This window comes from Amphiura filiformis, chromosome 3 (assembly GCF_039555335.1).
Source record: "Amphiura filiformis chromosome 3, Afil_fr2py, whole genome shotgun sequence".
Lineage (NCBI taxonomy): Eukaryota > Metazoa > Echinodermata > Ophiuroidea > Amphilepidida > Amphiuridae > Amphiura > Amphiura filiformis.
Window position 1 is genome coordinate 61,092,187 of NC_092630.1, and position 22,404 is coordinate 61,114,590.

General features: G+C 36.1%; 1 protein-coding gene across 1 annotated transcript in view; it reads right to left on the bottom strand.

Moving 5' to 3' along the window:
• Positions 1 to 13,446: 13,446 nt before the first annotated feature.
• The window catches only part of LOC140148879 (serine/threonine-protein kinase dyf-5-like), a 36,544-nt gene continuing 27,586 nt past the window's right edge, over positions 13,447 to 22,404 (bottom strand). Inside the window, 3 exon segments of the mRNA XM_072170974.1 lie at positions 13,447 to 15,379; positions 16,933 to 17,056; positions 19,531 to 19,632. Of these exon segments, the coding sequence (XP_072027075.1) occupies positions 15,355 to 15,379; positions 16,933 to 17,056; positions 19,531 to 19,632 (251 nt within the window). The 3' untranslated portion in view covers positions 13,447 to 15,354.

Here is a 22,404-nt window from a genome sequence, read left to right on the forward strand (position 1 = left end):
AATTGCACTTTCCCTCAAGTCGTGAAAACATGAAATCGCAAAATTTCATTTATGTTAGGCCTACCAGTTAGAACTAAATAAAGGATTAGGATTTTGCTATGTTTCATTTTAGCAAAACACGATAAAAAATTTTATTCCAAAAAATCATAGGCCCTAATGTTTTTCTGGAATGAGGAGTAGGCCTAGGCCTAAGTTATGTTATGTTATAGCCTAGTTATGTTATTGTATCATATGTTGTGTTATGTTATGTTATGTTATGTTATGTTATGTTATGTTTGTTATGTTATGTTATGTTATGTTATGTTAGGCCTATGTTATGTTATGTTATGTTATGTTATGTTATGTTATGTTATGTTATGTTATGTTATGTTATGTTATGTTATGTTATATTATGTTATGTTATGTTATGTTATGCTATGTTATGTTATGTTATGTTATGTTATGTTATGTTATGTTATGTTATGTTAAAAATGTGTTATATTATTTATGTTATGTTATGCTATGCTAAAACGCCGCATTTCGTTTTTGGGAGCGCTTTTACCGCATTCCCAGCGAACACAAAGCATTTGAAACATGTTATTTTTTGGGTTTTGTTTTTGGTAGGCCTAATAATGTTTTAATAAAATGTCGGATTATTTAAAACATTTGTATGAAAACATGCTACAACAAAATGTAGTCAAAATAGTACACTCTCAGAAAAAAAGGTTCAACGGGTTTCAATTGGGTTCTTTGTAGAACCAAAAAAAGTTCTGTAGCCAAGGAACAGCCTGGTTCTTTGTAGAACCTTAAGCTTGAAGAACCTTTAAGGAATCTTAAAGAAAGAACCCTCAAAAGGTTCTTAGTAGAACAGAAAAAAAGGTTTTTTATCCAAGAAAATGATTTTTTAGTACCAAAAAGGGTTAACACTACGTTTTACTTTTCTTAACTTTGTGATGAGTCCCTGAATGAATGAATTAGAATGTCCCCATTCAGGCCTATTTAAATCTTTAAGGTTCTTTATAGAACTTTTTAAGGTTCTTTTTAGAACCTTATTACTGCTTAGGGTTCTGCATACAGGACAAAAAAAGGTTCTAAAGTTGAACCTTTTTTTCTGAGAGTGTATTGTAACATATTTTTGCCACACTATGAGGTTATGTTAGGATATTTTACAGAAGTTTTCAAAAAACAGTGTTTTTGAATGTTAAGAAAACATTTTATACCCTTTTTAATTATTTATAACCCGACATTTAAACGATTTCTGGCAACCTTTTCTAACCTTTACGAATAATGTCGAAAACGTTTTGCTGAGTTTCGTTTGTATTTTATTTGAAAAATCCGGGGGGCACTCAACTATAGAAGTGACGGGTCACGGGTAGGCCTATGTAGGGGCCTATCGGGTACAAAACATTATGTTAAAAAAGGGGGTCATTGGGTACAAACAAAATGAAAAAGGGGGTCATTGGGTATAAGATTTCAAACAAAGGGGTCATCAGGTAGAAAATTTTGAAAAAATGGAGCAAAATTCTATTTTCTTGTTCCAAATTTCCAATATACAAATTTGTTGAAATAAGAGAATTTGAACGTTTCTACATTATTTTGTGGTAGTTTGCTGATGCTATTCTTGAAAAAAGGGGGTCATTGGGTAGCCGCAATGAAAAAGGTGTCATTGGGTAGCCGCAACTAAAAGGGGGGGGGGGGGGGTCATCGGGTATGACTTTTAAAAAAAAGGGGGTCATTGGGTATAGTCCCCGGTATAGTCGACTTCAAAAGAGGGGGCCTATTGACAGGCACATACCGTCACTTCCAAAGTTGAGCCCCCCCCCCCCGGGGGGAAAATCCAATAAAAATTAATGATGACAAATATTTGTGCAGATTTTGTTGATTTTTTCTCATACATTTTGTTCACAAGCAATATGAATCCACTAAATATCCTAAAGTTTTTTTTAATTAAAGAGAGGTCATCTAGGGGTCAAATTAGTAAAAACTGTCATATGGGCATGCAACTTGGTGGGTAGGTGCATCTTGACTTAAAGATGGGCATGAAACTTGGTGGGTACAGTCAACTTTTAGAGTCAAATTTTTGGACGGTCATTTTGGGGTCATCTGGGGTCATCCAAGGTTAAATTACTAAAAACTGTGTATGGGCATGAAACGTGGTGGGCACAGTCAACATTTAGAGCCAAATTTTGGAAGGTCATTTCGAGGTCACATGGGGTCATCTGAGGTTAAATTAGTAAAAACTGTCGTATGGGCATAAAACTTGGTGAGTACAGTCACCATCAGCCAGGTAATCGCGACAGCCGAGAACCGCCAAATACGGGTAACCGCCTAGTCTGTCCATCTGTTTGTTTGTCTGTCCGCCTCTTTTCTCGGAGACCGGGGGTCGCACGTTCCTCAAACTTGGTGGGTGGGTGCAGCTTGGTATGAGGAAGAACGAGTTTATATTGGTTAGTGGGTCAAGGTCACCCAGGGGTCATCTGAGGTCAAATTAGTAAAAACTGTCTTTCTCGGAGACTGGGGGTCGCACGTTCCTCAAACTTGACGGGTGGGTGCGTCTTGACCCGGGACAGAACAATTTTGTATTGGTTAGTGGATCAAGGTCACCAGAGGTCATCTAGGGGTCAAATTAGTAAAAACTGTCATATGGGCATGAAACTTGGTGGGTAGGTGCATGTTGACCTAAGACAGAACAAGTTTGTATTGATTAGTGGGTCAAGGTCACCCAGGGGTCATCTGAGGTCAAATTAGTAAAACTGTTTTCCGCCTATTTTCTGTTTTTCGGAGACTGGGGGTCGCACGTTCCTCAAACTTGCTGGGTGGGTGCATCTGGACCTCAGACAGAACAAGTTTGTTTCAGTTACTGGGCCAAGATCACCCGAGGTCATCCAGGGGTCATCTGAGGTCAAATTAGTAAAAACTATCGTATGGGCACGAAACTTGGTGGGTACAGTCAACTTTTATAGTCAAATTTTTGGAAGGTCATTTTGGGGTCATCCAGGGTCACCCAGGGGTCATCTGAGGTCAAATTAGTAAAAAATGTCGTATGCGCATGAAACTTGGTGGGTACAGTCAACTTTTAGAGTCAAATTTTTGGAAGGTCATTTTGGGGTCATCCAAGGTCAAATTACTAAAAACTGTCATATGGGCATGAAAAGTGGTGGGTACAGTCAACATTTAGAGCCAAATTTTGGAAGGTCATTTCGAGGTCACAAGGGGTCATCTGAGGTCAAATTGGTAAAAACTGTCCTATGGGCATAAAACTTGGTGAGTACAGTCACCATCAGCCAGGTAATCACGACAGCCGAGAACCGCCAAATACGGGTAACCGCCTAGTCTTACTATAATTCACCAGAATCTGTACGTCTGTTTGTCTGTCCGCCTCTTTTCTCGGAGACTGGGGGTTGTACGTTCCTCAAACTTGGTGGGTGGGTGCAGCTTGATATGAGGAAGAACCAGTTTATATTTTTAAAGGTCAAAGGTCAACGACCGGGTCAAGTCCAATTGAAGTCTAATTTCAAATTGCTCCTATGAAGCTCAAACTTGGTGGGTGTCTTGACCTTGGACTAACAAATAAAAGTTTCCACGGTGACCTTTTCGTCAGACCTACGGTTAAGAGGTCATAGGTCAAAAAAGGTAGAAATTTCAAACTAGTGCCCCTATGGAGCTCAAACTTGGTGGGTGTGTGGATCTTGGACTAACAAACAACAAAAGTTTCCACAGTGACCTTTTTTTTTTCAGACCTACGGTTAAGCGGTCATAGGTCAAAAAATGAGAAATTTCAAATTGCCCCTATTGAGCTCAAACTTGGTGGGTGGGTGGACCTTAGACTAACAAAAAAAGTTTCCACGGTGACCTTTTTGTCAGACCTACGGTTACAGTTAAGAGGTCATAGGTCAAAAAAGGTAGAAATTTCAAATTGCCCCTATGGAGCTCAAACTTGGTGGGTGTGTGGATCTTGGACTAACAAACAAAAGTTTCCACAGTGACCTTTTTTTTTTCAGACCTACGGTTAAGCGGTTATAGGTCAAAAAAGGAGAAATTTCAAATTGCCCCTATTGAGCTCAAACTTGGTGTATGGGTGGGTGGACCTTGGACTAACAAAAAAAAGTTTCCACGGTGACCTTTTTGTCAGACCTACGGTTAAGAGTTCATAGGTCAAAAACGGTAGAAATTTCAAATTGCCTCTATGGAGCTCAAACTTGGTGGCTGAGTGGACCTTGGACTAACAAACAAAGGTTTCCACAGTGACCGTTTTGTCAGACCTACGGTTAAGAGGTCATAGGTCAAAAAACGTAAAAATTTCAAATTGCTCATTATAATTGAGCTCAAACTTTGTGGGTGGGTGTAACTTTGGCCAAGAAAGCTCAGGTTTGCATTTGTTAGGTCATCCGTGGTCAAAGGTCAGGTCAAATTTCAAATTGAGGGCGAAAGTGGGGTCAAATTGCAAAAAGCTGCAATTGAGCTCAGCTGTGAGGAAAGTCACCCCCGCCAAAGGACACACCCTGATTTTGAGATCTGCAAAAGCCAATAACCATGATAGCCGAAAACCGCGAAATACGGGTAACCGCCTAGTAAATATAATTTGTCAAGATCAATTTTCTAGTCATCTTGACAAGTTAGTGGATGACACTTAGAAAGCTTCGTAGTGCTATGTTATTTTGTGTTATGCTGTTATGTTTATGCCTATGTTTTAAAGCTGATGTAGGCCTACTAATGTAATGTAGGGCCTAATGACTAATGTAATGTAATGTAATGTAATGTAATGTAATGTATTGTAATGTATTGTAATGTAATGTAATGTAATGTAATGAAATGTAATGTAATGTAATGTAATGTAATGTAATGAAATGTAATGTAATGTAATGTAATGTATTGTAATGTAATGTAATGTAATGTAATGTAATGTAATGTAAGGTAAGGTAATGTAATGTAATGTAATGTAATAATCAATAATGTAATAATGTAATGTAATGTTTAAATGTAATGTATTGTAATGTACCGTAAAATGGGGTAACTTCGGTCAGCGGGGTCAACTTTGGTCGGTCAAATATATTTTTTCAAATGGTCATATTTTCGTATACAGCAATATTGTTTTTAGTCATATTTGGTGTCAAATTGTTTAGAAATATATTTTGAAAAAATAATAGTCGCTCATGTCCGGAATTTTTGACCAAAAATGAGCATTTTTTTCATTTTTTCAGAAAAAATAAAAATCGATATTTGTGAGCAAGGATGTGTGCTTGATTAATTTTGCAAGTGGTCAAATGTCACAAAAAACATCAACTTGCCCATATACAACGAAGATCTTTTTTTTTGATTTTTCTTCTTCATGGAATGTAATACTCTGACCAAAGTTGCCCCAAATGCGGGGTAACTTTGGTCAGGCTATTTTTAACCCCTAGGGCACCCTTACAAATTTATTTTAAAATCTTTTTAAACTTCAAGGTGTAGAAGGGAACTAATGTCATAAAAAAGAGTTAATTAGAAATATAACTGGTTTCGTTGGGAAGCAGTGGTTTAAAAACTCTGAAAAGTGGCCAAAGTTACCCCATTTTACGGTAATGTAATGTAATGTAATGTAATGTAATGTAATGTAATAATCATAATGTAATAATGTAATATGTAATGTAATGTAATGTAATGTAATGTAATGTAATATAATGTATTGTAATGTAATATATTGTAATGTAAATGTAATGTAATGTAATGTAATGTAATGTAATGTAATATTATATGATGTTGTGTTATCCCGTGTTCTGCTATGTTGTAGGCCTGTTATAAATTATGTTATTATTATCTTTTGTTATGTTATGTTATTGTTAGAAAGAGATATGATGCGTAGGTGTGTTTGTGTTATGTTGTGATATGGATTTTTTTTTCCAGTTGCCCCAAATGTGGGGTAACTTTGGTCAGGCTATTTTTAACCCCTAGGGCACCCTTACAAAATTATTTTAAAATCTTTTCAAACTTTAAGGTGTAGAAGGGAACCCTAATGTCATAAAAAAGAGTTAATTAGAAATATAATTGATTTCGTTGGGAAGCAGTGGTTTAAAAACTCTGAAAAGTGCCCTAATGTAATGTAATGTAATGTAATGTAATATAATGTAATGTAATGTATTGTAATGTAATGTAATATATTGTAATGTAATGTAATGTAATGTAATGTATTGTAATACATTGTAATGTAATGTAATGTAATGTATTGTAATGTAATATATTGTAATGTAATGTAATGTAATGTAATGTAATGTAATGTATTGTAATGTAATGTAATGTAATGTATTGTAATGTATTGTAATGTAATGTAATGTAATGTAATATATTGTAATGTAATGTAATGTAATATATTGTAATGTAATGTAATGTAATATAATGTAATGTAATGTAATAATCATAATGTAATATGCAATGTAATGTAATGTAATGTAATGTAATGTATTGTAATGTAATATAATGTAATAAAATGTAATGTAATGTAATGTAATGTAAAGTAATGTAATGTAATGTAATATTATATGATGTTGTGTTATCCCGTGTTCTGTTATGTTGTAGGCCTGTTATAAATTATGTTATTTTTAATATATTTTGTTATGTTATGTTATTGTTAGAAAGAGATATGATGCGTGGGTGGTCAAAAAGTTCGTATAATTATAACAAGGTATAGGCCACTCTGTTGCACGGTAATGAATGTCTCATTTGAAAGCTTGTTCCTTCAAAAAGCTTCAAAACGGGCCTATTACTGCAAAAATATTCGATTTTTGTATCACTGTTGCATCACATCGCTGGCAAATTATTAAAATGTGATATTTTTAAGATTTTCGATATTTAACAGTCCTCGAAGTAAACTTTATAACTTAAAGATATGTACTTAAAGTGTATGTACCTGGGATGAAAAGCCGACCTTCTATTGACAATTTTGACCTTTCATATTGAAGATATACATTTTTACCCCCCAAAAGACCTACATTTGTTGGTGTTTTGGGGAAAAGAATCTATATCTTCAATTAATAGGAAAGGTTAAAATTTTCATATGATGGACGGTTTTTCATCCCAGCTACATATCATTAGACTTATACAATTTAACCTTCAATATCAATTTTAATGCCATAAAATGTGTATTATATCAGAATTTCAAAAACGATTTTAAATCGTTTTTGAAATTCATGATATAATTAAAATAATTAAAATAACATCAATGTCGGATTATTTAAAACGTTTGTATGAACTACAGCAAAATGTAGACAAAACAGTATAGTAAAATATTTTTGGCAAACATTTATTGCCAAATATTTCGTCAAAACTTAAATAAATTTTTTAAATTGAACAAAATCGCCCATATGTAGAAGAAACTAAAAACGAAAGAAAGAAGCTAAAATGGAAATGTAGGCCTAAGGAGGGTCAGGTTCAGATAAATAAAATTCACATTTTCAATGATTCTACCTGTTCAGTTATTCCTCCTGTTTTAGTGAACGCTCCCATTTACTCATCTAGCGGGGACCCAAAAGACCTAATTTTTTTGTTGTTGTGGGGAAAAGAATCTATATCTTCAATACGAAAGATCAAAATTTTCATATGATGGACGGCTTTTCAGCTACATACACTTTAAGTACATATCATTAGACTTATACAATTTACTTCGATAACTGTTAAATTTCAAAAATATTAAATTTTAATCATTTGCCATAAAATGTGTATTATATCGCGAATTTAAAAAAATTCCTCGTATTCAAAATGCAATTCCATATGCTCTCATGTCCCACAAAAAATACGTGAAAACGTTTTCTATCAGTTAACCTTGTATTTGAGGAATGATGACGATCACATCTCAAAGGCTACCTCGTATTTTTCCATAAAGCTCCCGTTCCCGAGCAAACTCCCCTTGAGATGAGCCTCCGTGGGAGTTGAGATTGGATTAAGCACTTTCTTTCTCTTGACCCAAAGGCTGACAGTAAAATTGTTAACTTGATTGTTGGGAGTGGCCTTCTTTTCCTAGTTTTTTGTCTTCAAATCTGTTTCTCACTTCTCTTTCCATACAGGCCAGCATGCTTATATAGGCTTTTTAGCCTGGCTTGAGCATTTTGTTTGAGCCTGGTCCAATCAGGACTCATGTGTGTCTCCACACGGAGTGACCCTCAGTCCAGGGCCCTCAGCAGGGGAGGAGGGGTTTTCACCATGATGGTCGTGGCCATGACGAAAGTCATGATTTAAATGGGAACTCATTAGTCTTAAAATGTTAAAGTTAGAGTTAAGGGATTTGGGGGATTGGATTAGGGATAAGGTTAGGGTTAGCATTAGGATCAGGGTCAGGGAATAGAGTTAGGATAAGAGTCAGGGTCATGATTAGGGTTTAGGTTAGGGTTAAGTTATGGTTTATAACAAAGTTTTTGGATTTCAAGCTAATGACCCTTCTGACCTTTGTACCCATGACTATTTCAGGGATGAAAGTGGCCTGAAGTGACTTGGCAGGAAAATTTGGGCTATAAAGCCTCAAAACGGGCTGAATATAAATAAAAGTGCGGAAATTTGGATTTGGATTTGGAATAGCAAAAGGCCTGAAATCAGGCAATTGCCTGAAAACTGACATCCCTGCTATTTGTCACGCCCAAAACGTTCTTGGAGCACTAGATAATTGTACAAGTACTTTGGGTCGCGTTTCTTTGTAAGTCGGATACTCAATAGGGAAGGCCAATTTGTACCGTCTAGGATGTTTCGGCCAGTAGCTTCCAGTCATAATGTACAGGTTGAAAACCCCCCAAACAACCCAAATACATTCCACAAATGTGCAACATTATACAGTCATGTAAATCTTTTATTCAGATGATTGACTAAATTTAAACATCATTTGATGTTTAAAACAGAAATATTCAGATTGTTTTTACCATAAAAGGACAACACATTTGACATATTTAACACCCTAAATTAATTTGAAAGGGGTGCTTATTGAACAATGTAAATAAATCATAATTATTCTGGTGCAAAAATCTCTCGTTATTGGCTACTTTTTGAAGTTAGTAGTTGTTGATAATGTTACATAACCCACTAAAACAGTACATCTGGACTTTCCAGCAAAGTATTGTTCTGTCATTCACACCAAGAAAAAACAACTTGGCTTTAGAGGCCGGTCGAGTGCAGATCCGTCGGAACACGCTTTTCAATACGGAATAAATGCTAACCTCATTGTGACATCATCCAAGCAGCAAAGTTCATTTCCCATTGAAAAAGCGTTATCTGACAGATATGCAGTCGACCATTCTGTTAAAGAGGCACTTTGTGATCCACAGCCTTATCCCTCCCAACAAAAAAGTTAAATTTTTATACCATCAGAAACCTGGAACTACATTATGACTGTGTGCATAAGCTTTCTTCCAGGTTCAGTCGTTTGACAAAGATATTGTATAATTTGTATTTTCGGGCTGGCTGTCCACAGCGCTATATTACAACACGTGGACATGGATTGGCCTATAAGGCAATGTAAAACATGTTATTATATGTAACTTTCAATGTCCAAATCAACTGAAATTTTGGAAATAAGTTTTTTTTGTGGATATCTATTGAACCCATTAGCGTCAAGCCGTCTTGAAATGTGGGAGGACAATCGGCCTGAATTGTCAAAAAGTGGATGAAAAGATCAAAAAATGGGCCATTTTGCCTCGAGTGTGTGTGGGGGTGGGGGGGGGGCACCTTCCCCCTGGGATTGATGCCCATGATTCTTAAACACTTGAGAACGTTCCTGCAATCCTATTGGTTCTTACCCAGTTTTACCCGTGTGATATGACACAATATCACACCGGTCAGCGCGTGTGCGTCGACGCGATACGCATACTCGCTATTTGGACCAATCGGAGGCGCACAGCAACAATGGGACTGATCGATTTTAAGCCCTAGGTAATTCCTTGCAAAATGTAGGATTTAATTTGATTAAAACTTGTATAATATTTTTATTTGAATTGAAGTGTTTAAGAATGAGAATAAAGGTATTGATTTTAGCCGCTGTCGTGCATCTATCGTCTCATATAACACGGGCGACATCATTATACCTCTTTAAGGTGGTAATACACTTGATACATTTGACTATTTTTGCATTTTTCTCAAAAAATAATAACACACTGGTAACAAAAGTTAGGTATATTGTAAGGGCAAGGAGTCCAATTACTACACTGGAATTTCAATGACTCAAGACAAGCGGTACATTATTTATGATAAGAACAGAGGTACTGCTAGAACTTGTCTTGAATCACTGAAATATCAGTGAAGTAATTGGATTCTTTGCCCCTATAATATACATAACTTTTGTTACCAGTGTGTAGTTATTTTTTGAGAAAAATGCAAAAATAGTCAGAAAATTTATCAGGGGGTGTAGTACCACCTTAATGCCACTACAATCATTGGTACTGTCCATAAACTTTGAAGCCATATTGTATGATCTTTACATTATGTCCAAACTTACTCTTACATTTAAAACAGAATAAGCCAAATTTGTTGTGTTTGTCAGGTCAATAGAACAATTTGGACATAATATTTAACCCAGATATTAAGTCACCCTTAGAAAATAACTAGTGGGTTTCTTTCACTTTACCTTGGTATTTTAGCTTCAAATGGACAGAAACCTTTCCCGACAGTTGTCACTAAAAATATTATTTCAGCATTTTGAGTCGAGAATAACAATATTAAAATTTGATGAAAATTGTACATTACAGCTTTAAGGGAAAAAAAATAACAGAACCACATATTTGTTACTCATGCTTCCATTCGTTACAAATTTTTGGTCAGGAGTATATTGAGGACTAGCGCAAGAAGGAAAAAGGCACTATCTGCAATAGCTGCCCTATAGACTTTTCACAATTTCTGCATTCTATATTGTACACAATCTAAAAACATGCCAACTGGCAGCTATTGCAGATGGGGTCTTTTTGCTCTATCCTAGATATATTCAACAATTCTGTCTGTCCAACATCCGGGCTATCTCTAGTCTCTGGCCCAAACTGCATGTGGCTAACGGTTTGTTATGAACAACAGAAACCGGCTGTGAAGGAGGCTACATAGCGATGTTGTTGGAGTGACATTCAATTCGGAAAAAACGACACTCGACCATGGAATTTAATTTTAAGTTTGTCAATATATAAACGGTAAATCAAATAAGCTTCTTCCACTCTGAAGACTTAGAAACGGTTGTTTGATTCCACTGACTATTTGCGATAGAAATTTAAATAACACCAATGACAGAAATCATCAACAAAAATCGAATCAGGGACTTGTTTTCACTCGACCGTGAGTCGCATCATCAACCGGAAGTGACGTGGCACGGACCGACAGAATAATGCAATAAACTGACACTACGGCTGCCGGGCTGTCTGTTGAACAACAGTTGCATCCCCTGTAACTCAACAACACATTATGATTTGCATTTTTTGCCTAAAAAGTCCCTATTACTGGGAAGTGGACACTAATTAAGTTATATAATGCATGAATGTTTACAGAAATTGTATTAAGTGCAAATTTGGCCCTGCAATTTTTTTACAAATGTGCCATTGAAGTCATGTATACCTGTGAAGTTTGCCTAAATAAGTACCAACTCAATTTATTTGCTGACATATGCTTTTATTAGGAGACCCTGTACCAGAGTGAAAAATATTGAAAAAAAAAGACTCCTTCATTTAGTGCATTTTTGACATTAACTACACTGTTTGTAGATTACATAATTAAAAAGTCAAATCAAAAACAAAGGACAACCCAACTAAATAAAATCCTTCATTTCTTAATATACTACATATGATTCAAAATATATATACATACACAGTTATATACAACTATACAAAAAAAAGACGAAGAACTGCATTATTTTATACATACACCTTAGTACAGTTCCTTCTCTTCTTATAGCATCAGTAGTGTAGCCAGCGGGGTAAAGGTCCGTTCATACTACCACCGCATTTGCGATGCGTTGCTTTGCGATGCGGTACTGCAAACTACTGCATTGCGATATCGCAATAAAGTTAAATACATTTTGACTTGGTAATCGATAAATCGGCATCGCAAAGCAACGCATCGCAAATGCGGTGGTAGTATGAACGGACCTTAAGAGGGTGATGGGGGACAAAAATGAAAGAAAATTGGGGAAGGCAAAGAAAAAGAACAGGGCAAAGGAGCCTGTTTTCCAACAAACTTCACCCCAATCATGGGCCAAAATAGTGTAAAATACCAACGTTTTGCGTGCTACACGCACATTGTCCCAATAAAGCCCTTATTTGGAAACTCAAAGACTTAACATGCGCAGTCTCTCTAAATAAACGATATAATGTATTATAGCTCACTTATAATACTGGGTCAAAATGATGCAACTGGGAAATTTTGTTTTGTCTTTGCCCCCCTGACCAAGAAAGCTGGCTGCGCCCCTGTACAGCAAGTACCAGTTTGGCATTCTCACTAAAACGTAACAATACCAGCTCAGACATCAAGCTGGATACATTCCATTCACTGAAAGTCTTTGACTGAAACAGGAAGGGAAGAAGCATACAGCAGATTGTTGCCAATTTTGTTGATATGTAGTAATTGTAGTATGGTTATTCCCCTGGATTGTCTGTCTACATTGGGACCGTCGTGTACCAACAGCCTGTGTACCAACGGTCCATGATTTCTGAGGGAGCACAGGCTGAATCAGATAAATGGCAAGAAGACCAAATTATCACATGCTGTTCCCTCAAGCATATCGATAGACCAGTCTCTTGTCTTTGTTTATAAACATTGCTGTCATCTCATCCATACAAAGATGTTACCGGCAAATCAATACAAAAGAAAGTGCCATATTTACTGCGTATAAGATGCTCTGTGACTCTAATTTGAAGACATGTTACAGTCAATATGAGAGACAAAGTACCATATTTACAAGGTGTAGGACGCTATGCAACCTCCATCTGAGAATTATAGAATATACTAAATTACTGAATTTTGAAACATTAACAAAATAAGTCTAATAGACTCAGTTGCAAAACAGCTTGTATTTCATAATTTCCAACATCAGACCGACTGGATCAGGTTGGGTCACATAGAGCATTTTTCTATTGAACATACGGTATAATAAAGCATCATTCCGGTTAGAGATTAAAACTGGAATATTCTTGCTCACCGTGATTTTCGACTGCTGCAAATACTGGGTAAATACCCGATTCCGTTGATGTCATTTGCATATTTGCCGGTTGTCATCCCCCCACATCGTGATTAAACCTATTAAAGCTTCAGACCTGTAGCGAACGGGCGAAAGCCGGCTCTCCTCTCAAGAAAAAATCCTAGTTTTAGAAGGATAAATGCCGGCGAAATAGCAGAGAAAATTTAGCCGGCATTCGCGGCCAAATTCCAGAGGACGGCATTTTCTACTGGTAATCTTTAATCCCCAAACCGGATAAAAGCCGGCTTTTTACTCCAATAGAAAAACGCCAGTAGAAGATGGAACATGATGTCCCCATCCATTAACCTTTGTTATCTCATACACCCTGCCCAAAGTCATGTTCCATCTGTCTCTAAGGGATGAAATCAAAACTCGGGCGGTGGTCAACCGCCGGCTCCGTCCGGTTTCCATTGTTTAGAACAATAGCAACCAGACGGGGAGGTTTACTGCCGGTCAAGTTTTGATTTCATCCCTAAAGTATATTCTACCAGAAGTTGACAACATGACCTTTCCCCAAGTTTGTGTAAGATCCATGCATTTTGGCATAGGTCATGTTCCACCTTATGCTGAACAGACTATAATAACATAATAGTCACTTCTGGTAGTCAAACATCCATATAACTGGTAAATATGACCAACATATTATACTTAGAATGAACTGGTACTGCATAATAAGATTCATAGTACAAAATAAATGTACACTAGCCTCTACGAAATTTACATAATATATAACTAGCATATAATATTTTCAAGGTGTTCTTATTGCTTAAAAAAATCTTTGATACAACAATATAATGCAAGTACGACCTGCATTCACAAAGCTCAATAAAATAGTACTGTTTTACCATTTTATAATGTTAAAACATATTTATTAAATAGATACATCAGATAGTGCCCCAACAAGCAAAGTCCGTATACTTTATGTGCAATGAGAATTCTGGCATATTCATGTGGGCTGATCATTCCATCTAGCATGTGTAACAGCTAACAAATCCTGCATATTGTTGTCAAGACTGTAAATAGCCAAAACCAGCCACATAATAATGGGTGTAGCATTTTGTCTGCTGCACTTTATGGAATGATTGGCCCTTCTCAACAGATGATGCTGGAATTTTTCAGTTGTTGAACCATCTATTTACTATCACTCTTTGGCCCCTTACTTCATAGATGAGTGGTAGATTGAACTTAATTTGATTCATACCACACATGCATTCAGGAATAAATACCAAAACCAACTATAGACACATTGTATGGCTTATTTTGAGAACAATTAGGGTCCAGGATATCTCAATTATCTACAGTATAACTGGGCCTAATATCAATAGAGGGCACGGTGTAACACCTCGTCTCCATTTTGTCAAAATTACATTTTAACTCTCTCCACGCGGGTGTTGACTGCAGACGACAGGTTTTAAATTTTTTTTCAAAAATGTCAGAATTGTAAATTTTCATGAACATATTCGGAATTAGCATGAAAAATGCATCAAAATGAGTACATTCAAGCCTAGTATTGGTTCAGTGGTTCTTGAGATGGCTCTTGATATTTTGAGAAAATATCTCACTGGAAAGCCCATTATCTTTTTAATATATATTCTGAAAATGTTGGTCTAAATTTTTTTCACCAAACAGAAATGAGACAAGTGTTTCACTGAGCTGTTGACATGTACCTATTCATGGTTTATTTGAAGCAACACTAAAGGCTCATCTTTGTCCCATTGTCAGAGATGTATTCAGCCTTGATCTCATTGAACTGTACAGAGACTCCAGCGACTTGACTAGACTTAAAAATGAGGCCAAATGTCCTGAATTTTTGAGGACATGTTACAACCCTACCTATTGAGATTCTTAGTTAGCCCAAGATTCATCTCTGACCAGTTTTAAATACAACAATAAGCCCAAGACTCAATTTTAAGGCTTTTGTGAAACCAAGGGTCGATTCCACTAAGTCCTTTGACCCATGCCATGCAAACCAATCATAACTCTAACATATAAATCATAAGGAAGAGTTATGATTAGTTTGGGACATACAATGCTTTGTAAAGTCTTTGTGATATCGACCCCAGTTCAAGGCATATCACAGTACTATTAAGCAGATTTCATCTTACGGAACTACCTATATAATATATCATTCATATTCTAATATACAAGTTAAAAAATAGAGCAATTCTATGTTCCAAAAATAGAACTTGATATGTTGGACTCTTGTTGCAATACTACCGGAACCCGCCACTTCCATATCTGTGGGATAAAGAAAAGATGATGAAAACAATTATTGTAATGAACTTGTACAAATGAGCAAATTGAGACAAGTCCCAATCTTTTTATGTTTTTTTTTTGCTCCGCATGTAAGCTATGGTATGAAGGTCATAACTCTTTGAGGATAGAGGTACCTAGTCACCAATCCCAGATCCAGATTTTTCTAACACCCAAAACAGATGCAGACAAAGCGACCTCTCTGACAGGGCTGCACATTTAATTGGTGCGAATCAGAAAATTGATTCTTGCAACGATTCTCCTAAACTTTTGTTCGCAAGAATCAAAATTAATTCAATTAAAATCATACTTATTCTACACACAGTAAGTTAACTTGATTCTTACAAGAGTTTATAAGTATCAAAAAAGTTCAAACAAAAATTGAACCCCTGAACCATACAGTGGAATAATTTCAATAAGCTTAAACATTTTGGCTTTTGAGTGTCTTATCTTTCAACTGAATTGAATATCAAACTGCTCAATAACATTTTGGCTTTTGAGTGTCTTATCTTTCAACTGAATTGAATATCAAACTGCTCAACTGCTAGAAATAAAGTAGGTTTTATATTCAAAATAGTTGAGATGGGGTTTGAATAAATGGTGATGTTCTTAAGGATTCAAATTTAGCAGTTGCCCAAATTGGTTACTGCAATAGCTGCCTTATATACATTTGACACTTACTGCATTCTATACTGATATAAAATTGGATCGATTCAGCCCATATTTATTGGTCGAGCTACGAGTTTAGTCGAGTCCAATATTTTAAAACTCATAGCGAGACCAATAAATATTGGGCGTAAAGCATCCAATTTTATCATTATTATGTGTTGGATCCAATATTTTCACACACTTGGATTCATCAAAACATAATAATGTACAAATGTGACAGCTGGCAGCTATTGCTGATATGGCCTTCTTGCACTAAATGTGTTGTGCAAACTGAAACATGTCTGGATGTCTAGTTGAAAAATTGAGCCTCATTAAATAAATTTCAAACTTGATGGATCATGCAACTTGTGTATATCCGGCACAGAGTCTTCCCGACCGGCACTAAGCTTAAATATATTGGTCACCAACCGGCACAAAAAATCTTTGAAAACACAGAAAATGCACAAGTTACAACCAAGATGTTGTGTTTTTTTTAAAAGAGAAAACAGTAAGAGATGAATTTTTCTGTGTAGGGAGATGAATTTTTCTGTGGTGTAGCTGTGTGTAAGGAGGAGAACAGCTATACCACCAACAAATTCATCTCTTAAAGGTCCACAATTGTTGGCCTGGTCAACTGGCCAGTAGGTAGGCGACCTTGTTCTTATAGATCACACTCCTGTATATTTGTCTGGACTTAGGTGGTGTCTGGACTGACATGCCCTGGGCCACATAACTCAATTATGTAGTTCATTATTCCAGATGTGGTGGTGGACCTTTAATCTCCCTACACAAGACTAATCCCTCCTTAAACACACTCAGCTACTAAAATTAGCCGGCATTAAAATTGTGCTGGCTATAGCTCTGTGCATATCAATCATGCGGTGACTTACTTTGAGGCCCAGTCTGTTCTCCCATGTACAGCTGCAGGTTGCGCCCTAAGACTGGGTGAGTTTGTGGCTCCTGTAAACGTGCTCTGCACACCTGTTGGTCTGTTGGATTTCCATGAACTGTAGTCTGTACAATAAAAATATGAAAACAATAAAAAACTATCACACTCCACCTATCTTGTAAAAAGAATTTCTTGTTGGGGTACAATGTTTCCACTAAGATATTGTATTTGATATTGCATCAACGGGATATGTCATTATTCTCATGTTGTTGTTTATCCTGTATATCTTCAAACAATGTTCTTGTATGCTTATCTTGATGTATTTTTTAAATCTATACTACAGTCAGTCTACTCCGAAGTACAAAGTACCGACGCGGACACACACATTGTGCCGACTTTGAAGGCGCACGTACCTGCAGCAGAGACGCAGCACTGCACACTGTTTACGCGCGTGTTGTCACTTCGTACTTCAGAGTGGACAAACTGTAGTACACAAGTTTATCGGCTGTACAGTGCATTAAAAGCGACTTTGATCTTATTTGTTGATGTTGTTAATCATTGTAACAAATTTATAGTACATAAATCACACATGGTCATTCAAACACAATTCATATTTTACTGCATATACGCTTCTGTTTGAAACATTCAGTCTCAGTATAAAAGACTTGAAAAATTTGACACATCAATATCAATAATATCAACTGACACCCTTTGCTGTCAATATCATAAATATCAAAGGACAGCTTTTTGATGTCAATATTGTTAATATAAATTCAGCGAATTCAGCATCATTTTCACTAAAATATTTTCAAGGAAATCACAGACTCGATTAAATCTGCCATGTCACGTTCATCCTTGTAAGACCTCAAAACATTTGACACCTTATGATGTCAATATCAACATCCATTTCACTGGAGTAATTATCTAAACACAGTTTTCATTCCTAATGCGTTTTCAAGGAAAGCATCCATTCAAACCGATCAAGTGAGTAGCTCATTACAAATCAAGTGCATACTACAGGGTGTCCCAGAATGATTTGTACCGTGTTTGCAAAAATAACTAAAAATAGAAGACGGGCAGTGTATCTATTTTTGATACCAGCATTATAATGTTGGATATGTCTCCTACCTATTCTGTTAATTTCAGCACGCTACCTTTATTTGTTTTGGCGTGGCATGCAATAATGTAAAATCGATGAAAAACGACTCGCATACCTTTGAAAAATGGCACGATACGATGAAATGAAGAACGTGGGATGTTTGGCACAGCATTTCGACGACAACTACTGTTGGGGTTGCGCCTTAAAGCTTGCCGGACAGCTGCAATGTTCGCTCTAGTTCTTACAGTCTTACGAGCACCTGAAGCTTCACTCTGCCGATTCCTGACAGTTCCGTGCTCGTCAAACTTCTTTACGTTATACACTATCGCCTAATGAATCTTCTTTATGCGTCTCAACATAGCTGCCGGTTTGCCAGTAAGTTTTTGAAAGAAATCCACGCTGCTGTACAGTAAATTGAGGAGCCGACTTTTCTGTACCACAACCAATTCGATCTCTGCAAGCATTTCAAATGACATGGACCTCACACCACAATAACTATATTTAAAACTACCGCCAAAGAGAGAATTGGATTAGGCCACAAATCCTTAATTCCATATAATGATTGCTTCAGAACGTCATAAATAATAGATAGATATCGGCTATTTAGTGGAAATATGAACAGGGCACAACTAAAATACCTGCATAACTTTTTCCAAATAACTTTGTGCTGAACGGTTAGTAATGTTACAGATTTTCAAAATAGGTTGCGTTGTCAAAACTTAGAATTCATCATTTTTACGCAATCTTCTATAACTTCTACTAGAAACGTCAAATTTATAAAAACTAAAAAATCTGAGAAAGCTAACTATATGTAGAACTTAAAATGCAAAACAATATAACCATTCAACATGCCCTTCATACCTAAAAAATTCCATCTTTCCCGGTACAGATCATTCTGGGACACCCTGTATATGAAGCTTATTTAATGTCCATTAACCTAGACATCCTTCCAAAGATGGTCCAATCTGAGGTTTATATTCTATTATGTACATGTTGCCGTGTTGACCTATTGCCATTGCATTACCTGTTTTGATTACTTACCAATTTTCATATGTGATCCGATCTGATCCACTCATCAGGCTAAAGTCGGAAATTATGAAAATTGAGTCACTACCAAATACTAACTTGCTCAGTACCTACAATTACTGATGTTGAATCCCCAGGCCTCTTTTTATATATCCATTTTCTTATGGTTTTTTTTCTCCTCTCTTTTTGCCTATACCTCAAGTTTCATCATTGCCGACTTTAGCCTGATTGGACCAGATCTGGTCACATATGAACTTTTGTAGTCTATGCCATGTCAACCTGTTGCAGTGATAATAGTGCAAGAAATCATCCCATTACTTATTTTACTTACCTGTGGCCATGTTGATCTGTAATTACAAGGCCTCACAGTTTTTTAATGTAATTGCCATGACAACCATAGAAATAAGCTAAAAATACCTCAGATCGGACATTTTATATCCTTCGGTCAGTGTGAACAAAATTATGACCTCTTACCATTAATTCCTGTTATCCTAGCAGTTTCTTGTTTCTGTCCAAAGCCTGCTTTATAGCCATTGCCAACGGGGATTTCATCTGCACGCCTTCCATACTTGTTACCTGAAGGGGAATCACCAAAATATAAGTTATCGTTAAATGACCATAACTGCAAATACAATCCATAGAATTAGGGCAATCACAGTTAATCTTACAAACACTTGGCTATATATCTCAGGTCCTACAACGCACAAGTCCTCAAATCCCTGTGGAAGTTAAGATTAGATTAAGTAGTTCCATTCTCTTGACTCAAGAGACTAGGGTCCATATGCACAAAACAAGTAATAGACTACGGAGGTTAGACTCATGGAGGGATCCATTTAATCTTTTCTTTTCCTAACACATGCTCAAGCATGTGCTATTATATTTACAAGGGTCTTATTTTCGCGAAAGGACATATAAATGCAAAAATAACAACATGTGAAAATATAATAAGAGTTAAACTTCAATAAGCAATTTGCAACATTTTAAAAACTGCGTATAGAGTAGGATCCGAATAGTTACTGTGACTGCACATCTATGTAAAACTGCCACAGGGTTATTAGTTATTTTATTACTTTTGTTAATAATAAAAATGTATTCAGGAATATAATAATTACAACTCTGAAATTTAATGCATCATTGACTGAAAATGACTAAAAGAACATTACTTTCCATGGTTCATAAGACTTAAGATATTCCAAACCATGTAGGGGAATTTTAATCAAAATGAATCATGTGGTTTGAGTGCTGTGAGCAGGAAATTTTAATTTTAAAACATTTTCAAGGTCAATACATACTGCTATTAAATTTTTACCTTGAATGTAATATGATCAGAGAATTTGGAAAGCTTGGACATTCCTGCAATGTCTTATTATTGAATTTGAAAAATTCTGAGCTAACATTTATTTTCATGATTTTTGCATTCCAAAAGCTGCTACCGTGAAAATAACAAACACAAATATATTCCTTTTGTGTATTGGTCAAATCAATGCATAAAAATACAACATGTGAACATTTCCATTTTTACAGTAGTTCTTGAAATTTATCAAGTGTGGATCAGGTTTTTGAAAGTGATAGAGGGGGCTGACTTGAAAACTTTTCAGGTTGGCCCATATTTTTTTCATGGTGACCATTCTGGAGGAGAGCTGAGGGGATCACCCTTTCATAGTCAATTTTTGTTGTTGCAAATATGGGGGTCAAAATTGCCTATTTTCAGTTTCTGAGCAGGTTTTTCTTGTAGGCCCTTAGACTACCCCGTAGTCCACTTGCCCATTGTGCATACTCTGGATATTGTATTTAAGCTTCAAACTCTGATTTAATTAATGTGTGCACAATTGATAGATTTTCACATCTGTTCTTTTCAGTCACCCTACTCCCTCTGTTTGTTAGCTTCCCAAGTGGACTACTGACTTTGGATTGCGGTCAGAGATGCTTAACACGGCTGTCTATGAGCTTCTATGGATGAGATTGTCGAAATCTGGCCTACTAAAATTGGCCATGATGTAATGCATCTTTAAATGGATCTGGCTTGTGAGTGGTCGCCCCGATCTCGTTATGTTTTAAATCCTCCGGGTACCTGTCATTACCATTAATAACTACATGGTACACAAGTATGTGGCCTACCCCGCCTTTGTGTTATGTAATTGCATGAACGCGTCAATAAGTGCATGAACGCGTCTTGTATTTGCTTGCGGTTAAATTTGATTGATACACAAGTATGATTGACAGTGTGAGTGTTAGGGACTTTGCCCGTTCAAAATCCTGTTTAAAATTAAAAGTCCATAGTCTATTTTTAACATGGAATTTCGCGATTAATAAACTGGCAGATTCTAAAATCAGAATTGTTCAGTATTGAAGTGCCAATACAATTATGACATTATGATATGTTGCATTCAATAATATAAGCCTCACGTACACTTTACTTTTACTGTCACTAAAATAATTATATAAACTTTTTCATAACAATTTTATACTAGTATTTTGATGTAATCAGTATAATTTCGAGTTCAACTGAATGTTTTCATCATGATTAACATCAAAAATAGACTATGGCATAGTCTAGTAGGCCCTACTCTCTTCTCTTTTTAAAAGACGCTAGCACCCCCATCCATCCTTGATAGATCCACCCTAAGAGCAGCAAAGTTGTTATTGCATGATCCAAATTAAGCATATGCCCCATATGACCATGCAATGCAATATTGCTTAGTACCCAGCAACCAATCTAATTTAGCATTTACAATTTAACCCACATGCACTGAACAAAAATAACATTCATAACCCGTTTCTTTGTTACTCTACAGTATCCAACACAAATAAACAACATACCTTGATTTCAAACACATACAATAAGGTATCTCAATAACATAACAACAAAATCAATCATTTAACACCCTCAAGCAAATTCATATCAGACCTTGAAATGTTGACAAGTATAATATGTTGCACCTACATTGCCATGCAGCATGGAGTATATTTTTTGAAGGAAATGAGAGCAGGTGATCACTATTCTTTGTCTTGAGTGGTGTTAAGGGCAGAGTAATGGGAGAGAATATGGACCTTTTCGAGCTTCATTATTTCTGAATTGTATGTCCAAAGTATATAAAACTATACATTTTGGAAAGGAAATGAGTCAAGGAATCCCATGGTGACGCCAAATTTGTGCAAAAATCTCAAGTTTTTGAAAAAATCACAAAATTCACTTTTTACCCCATTTTTTTGTGACAACTTAGAAAAAAATCCGTTCGGAGTAAAAAAAATCAGTTAGCTTTTCGTGAAGAAGAGACATGAACTTAGGGAAGGTTTTTTTATTTTTTTGAAATTCGTCTCTTTTTTTCGAAATTTTGAAAAAACATG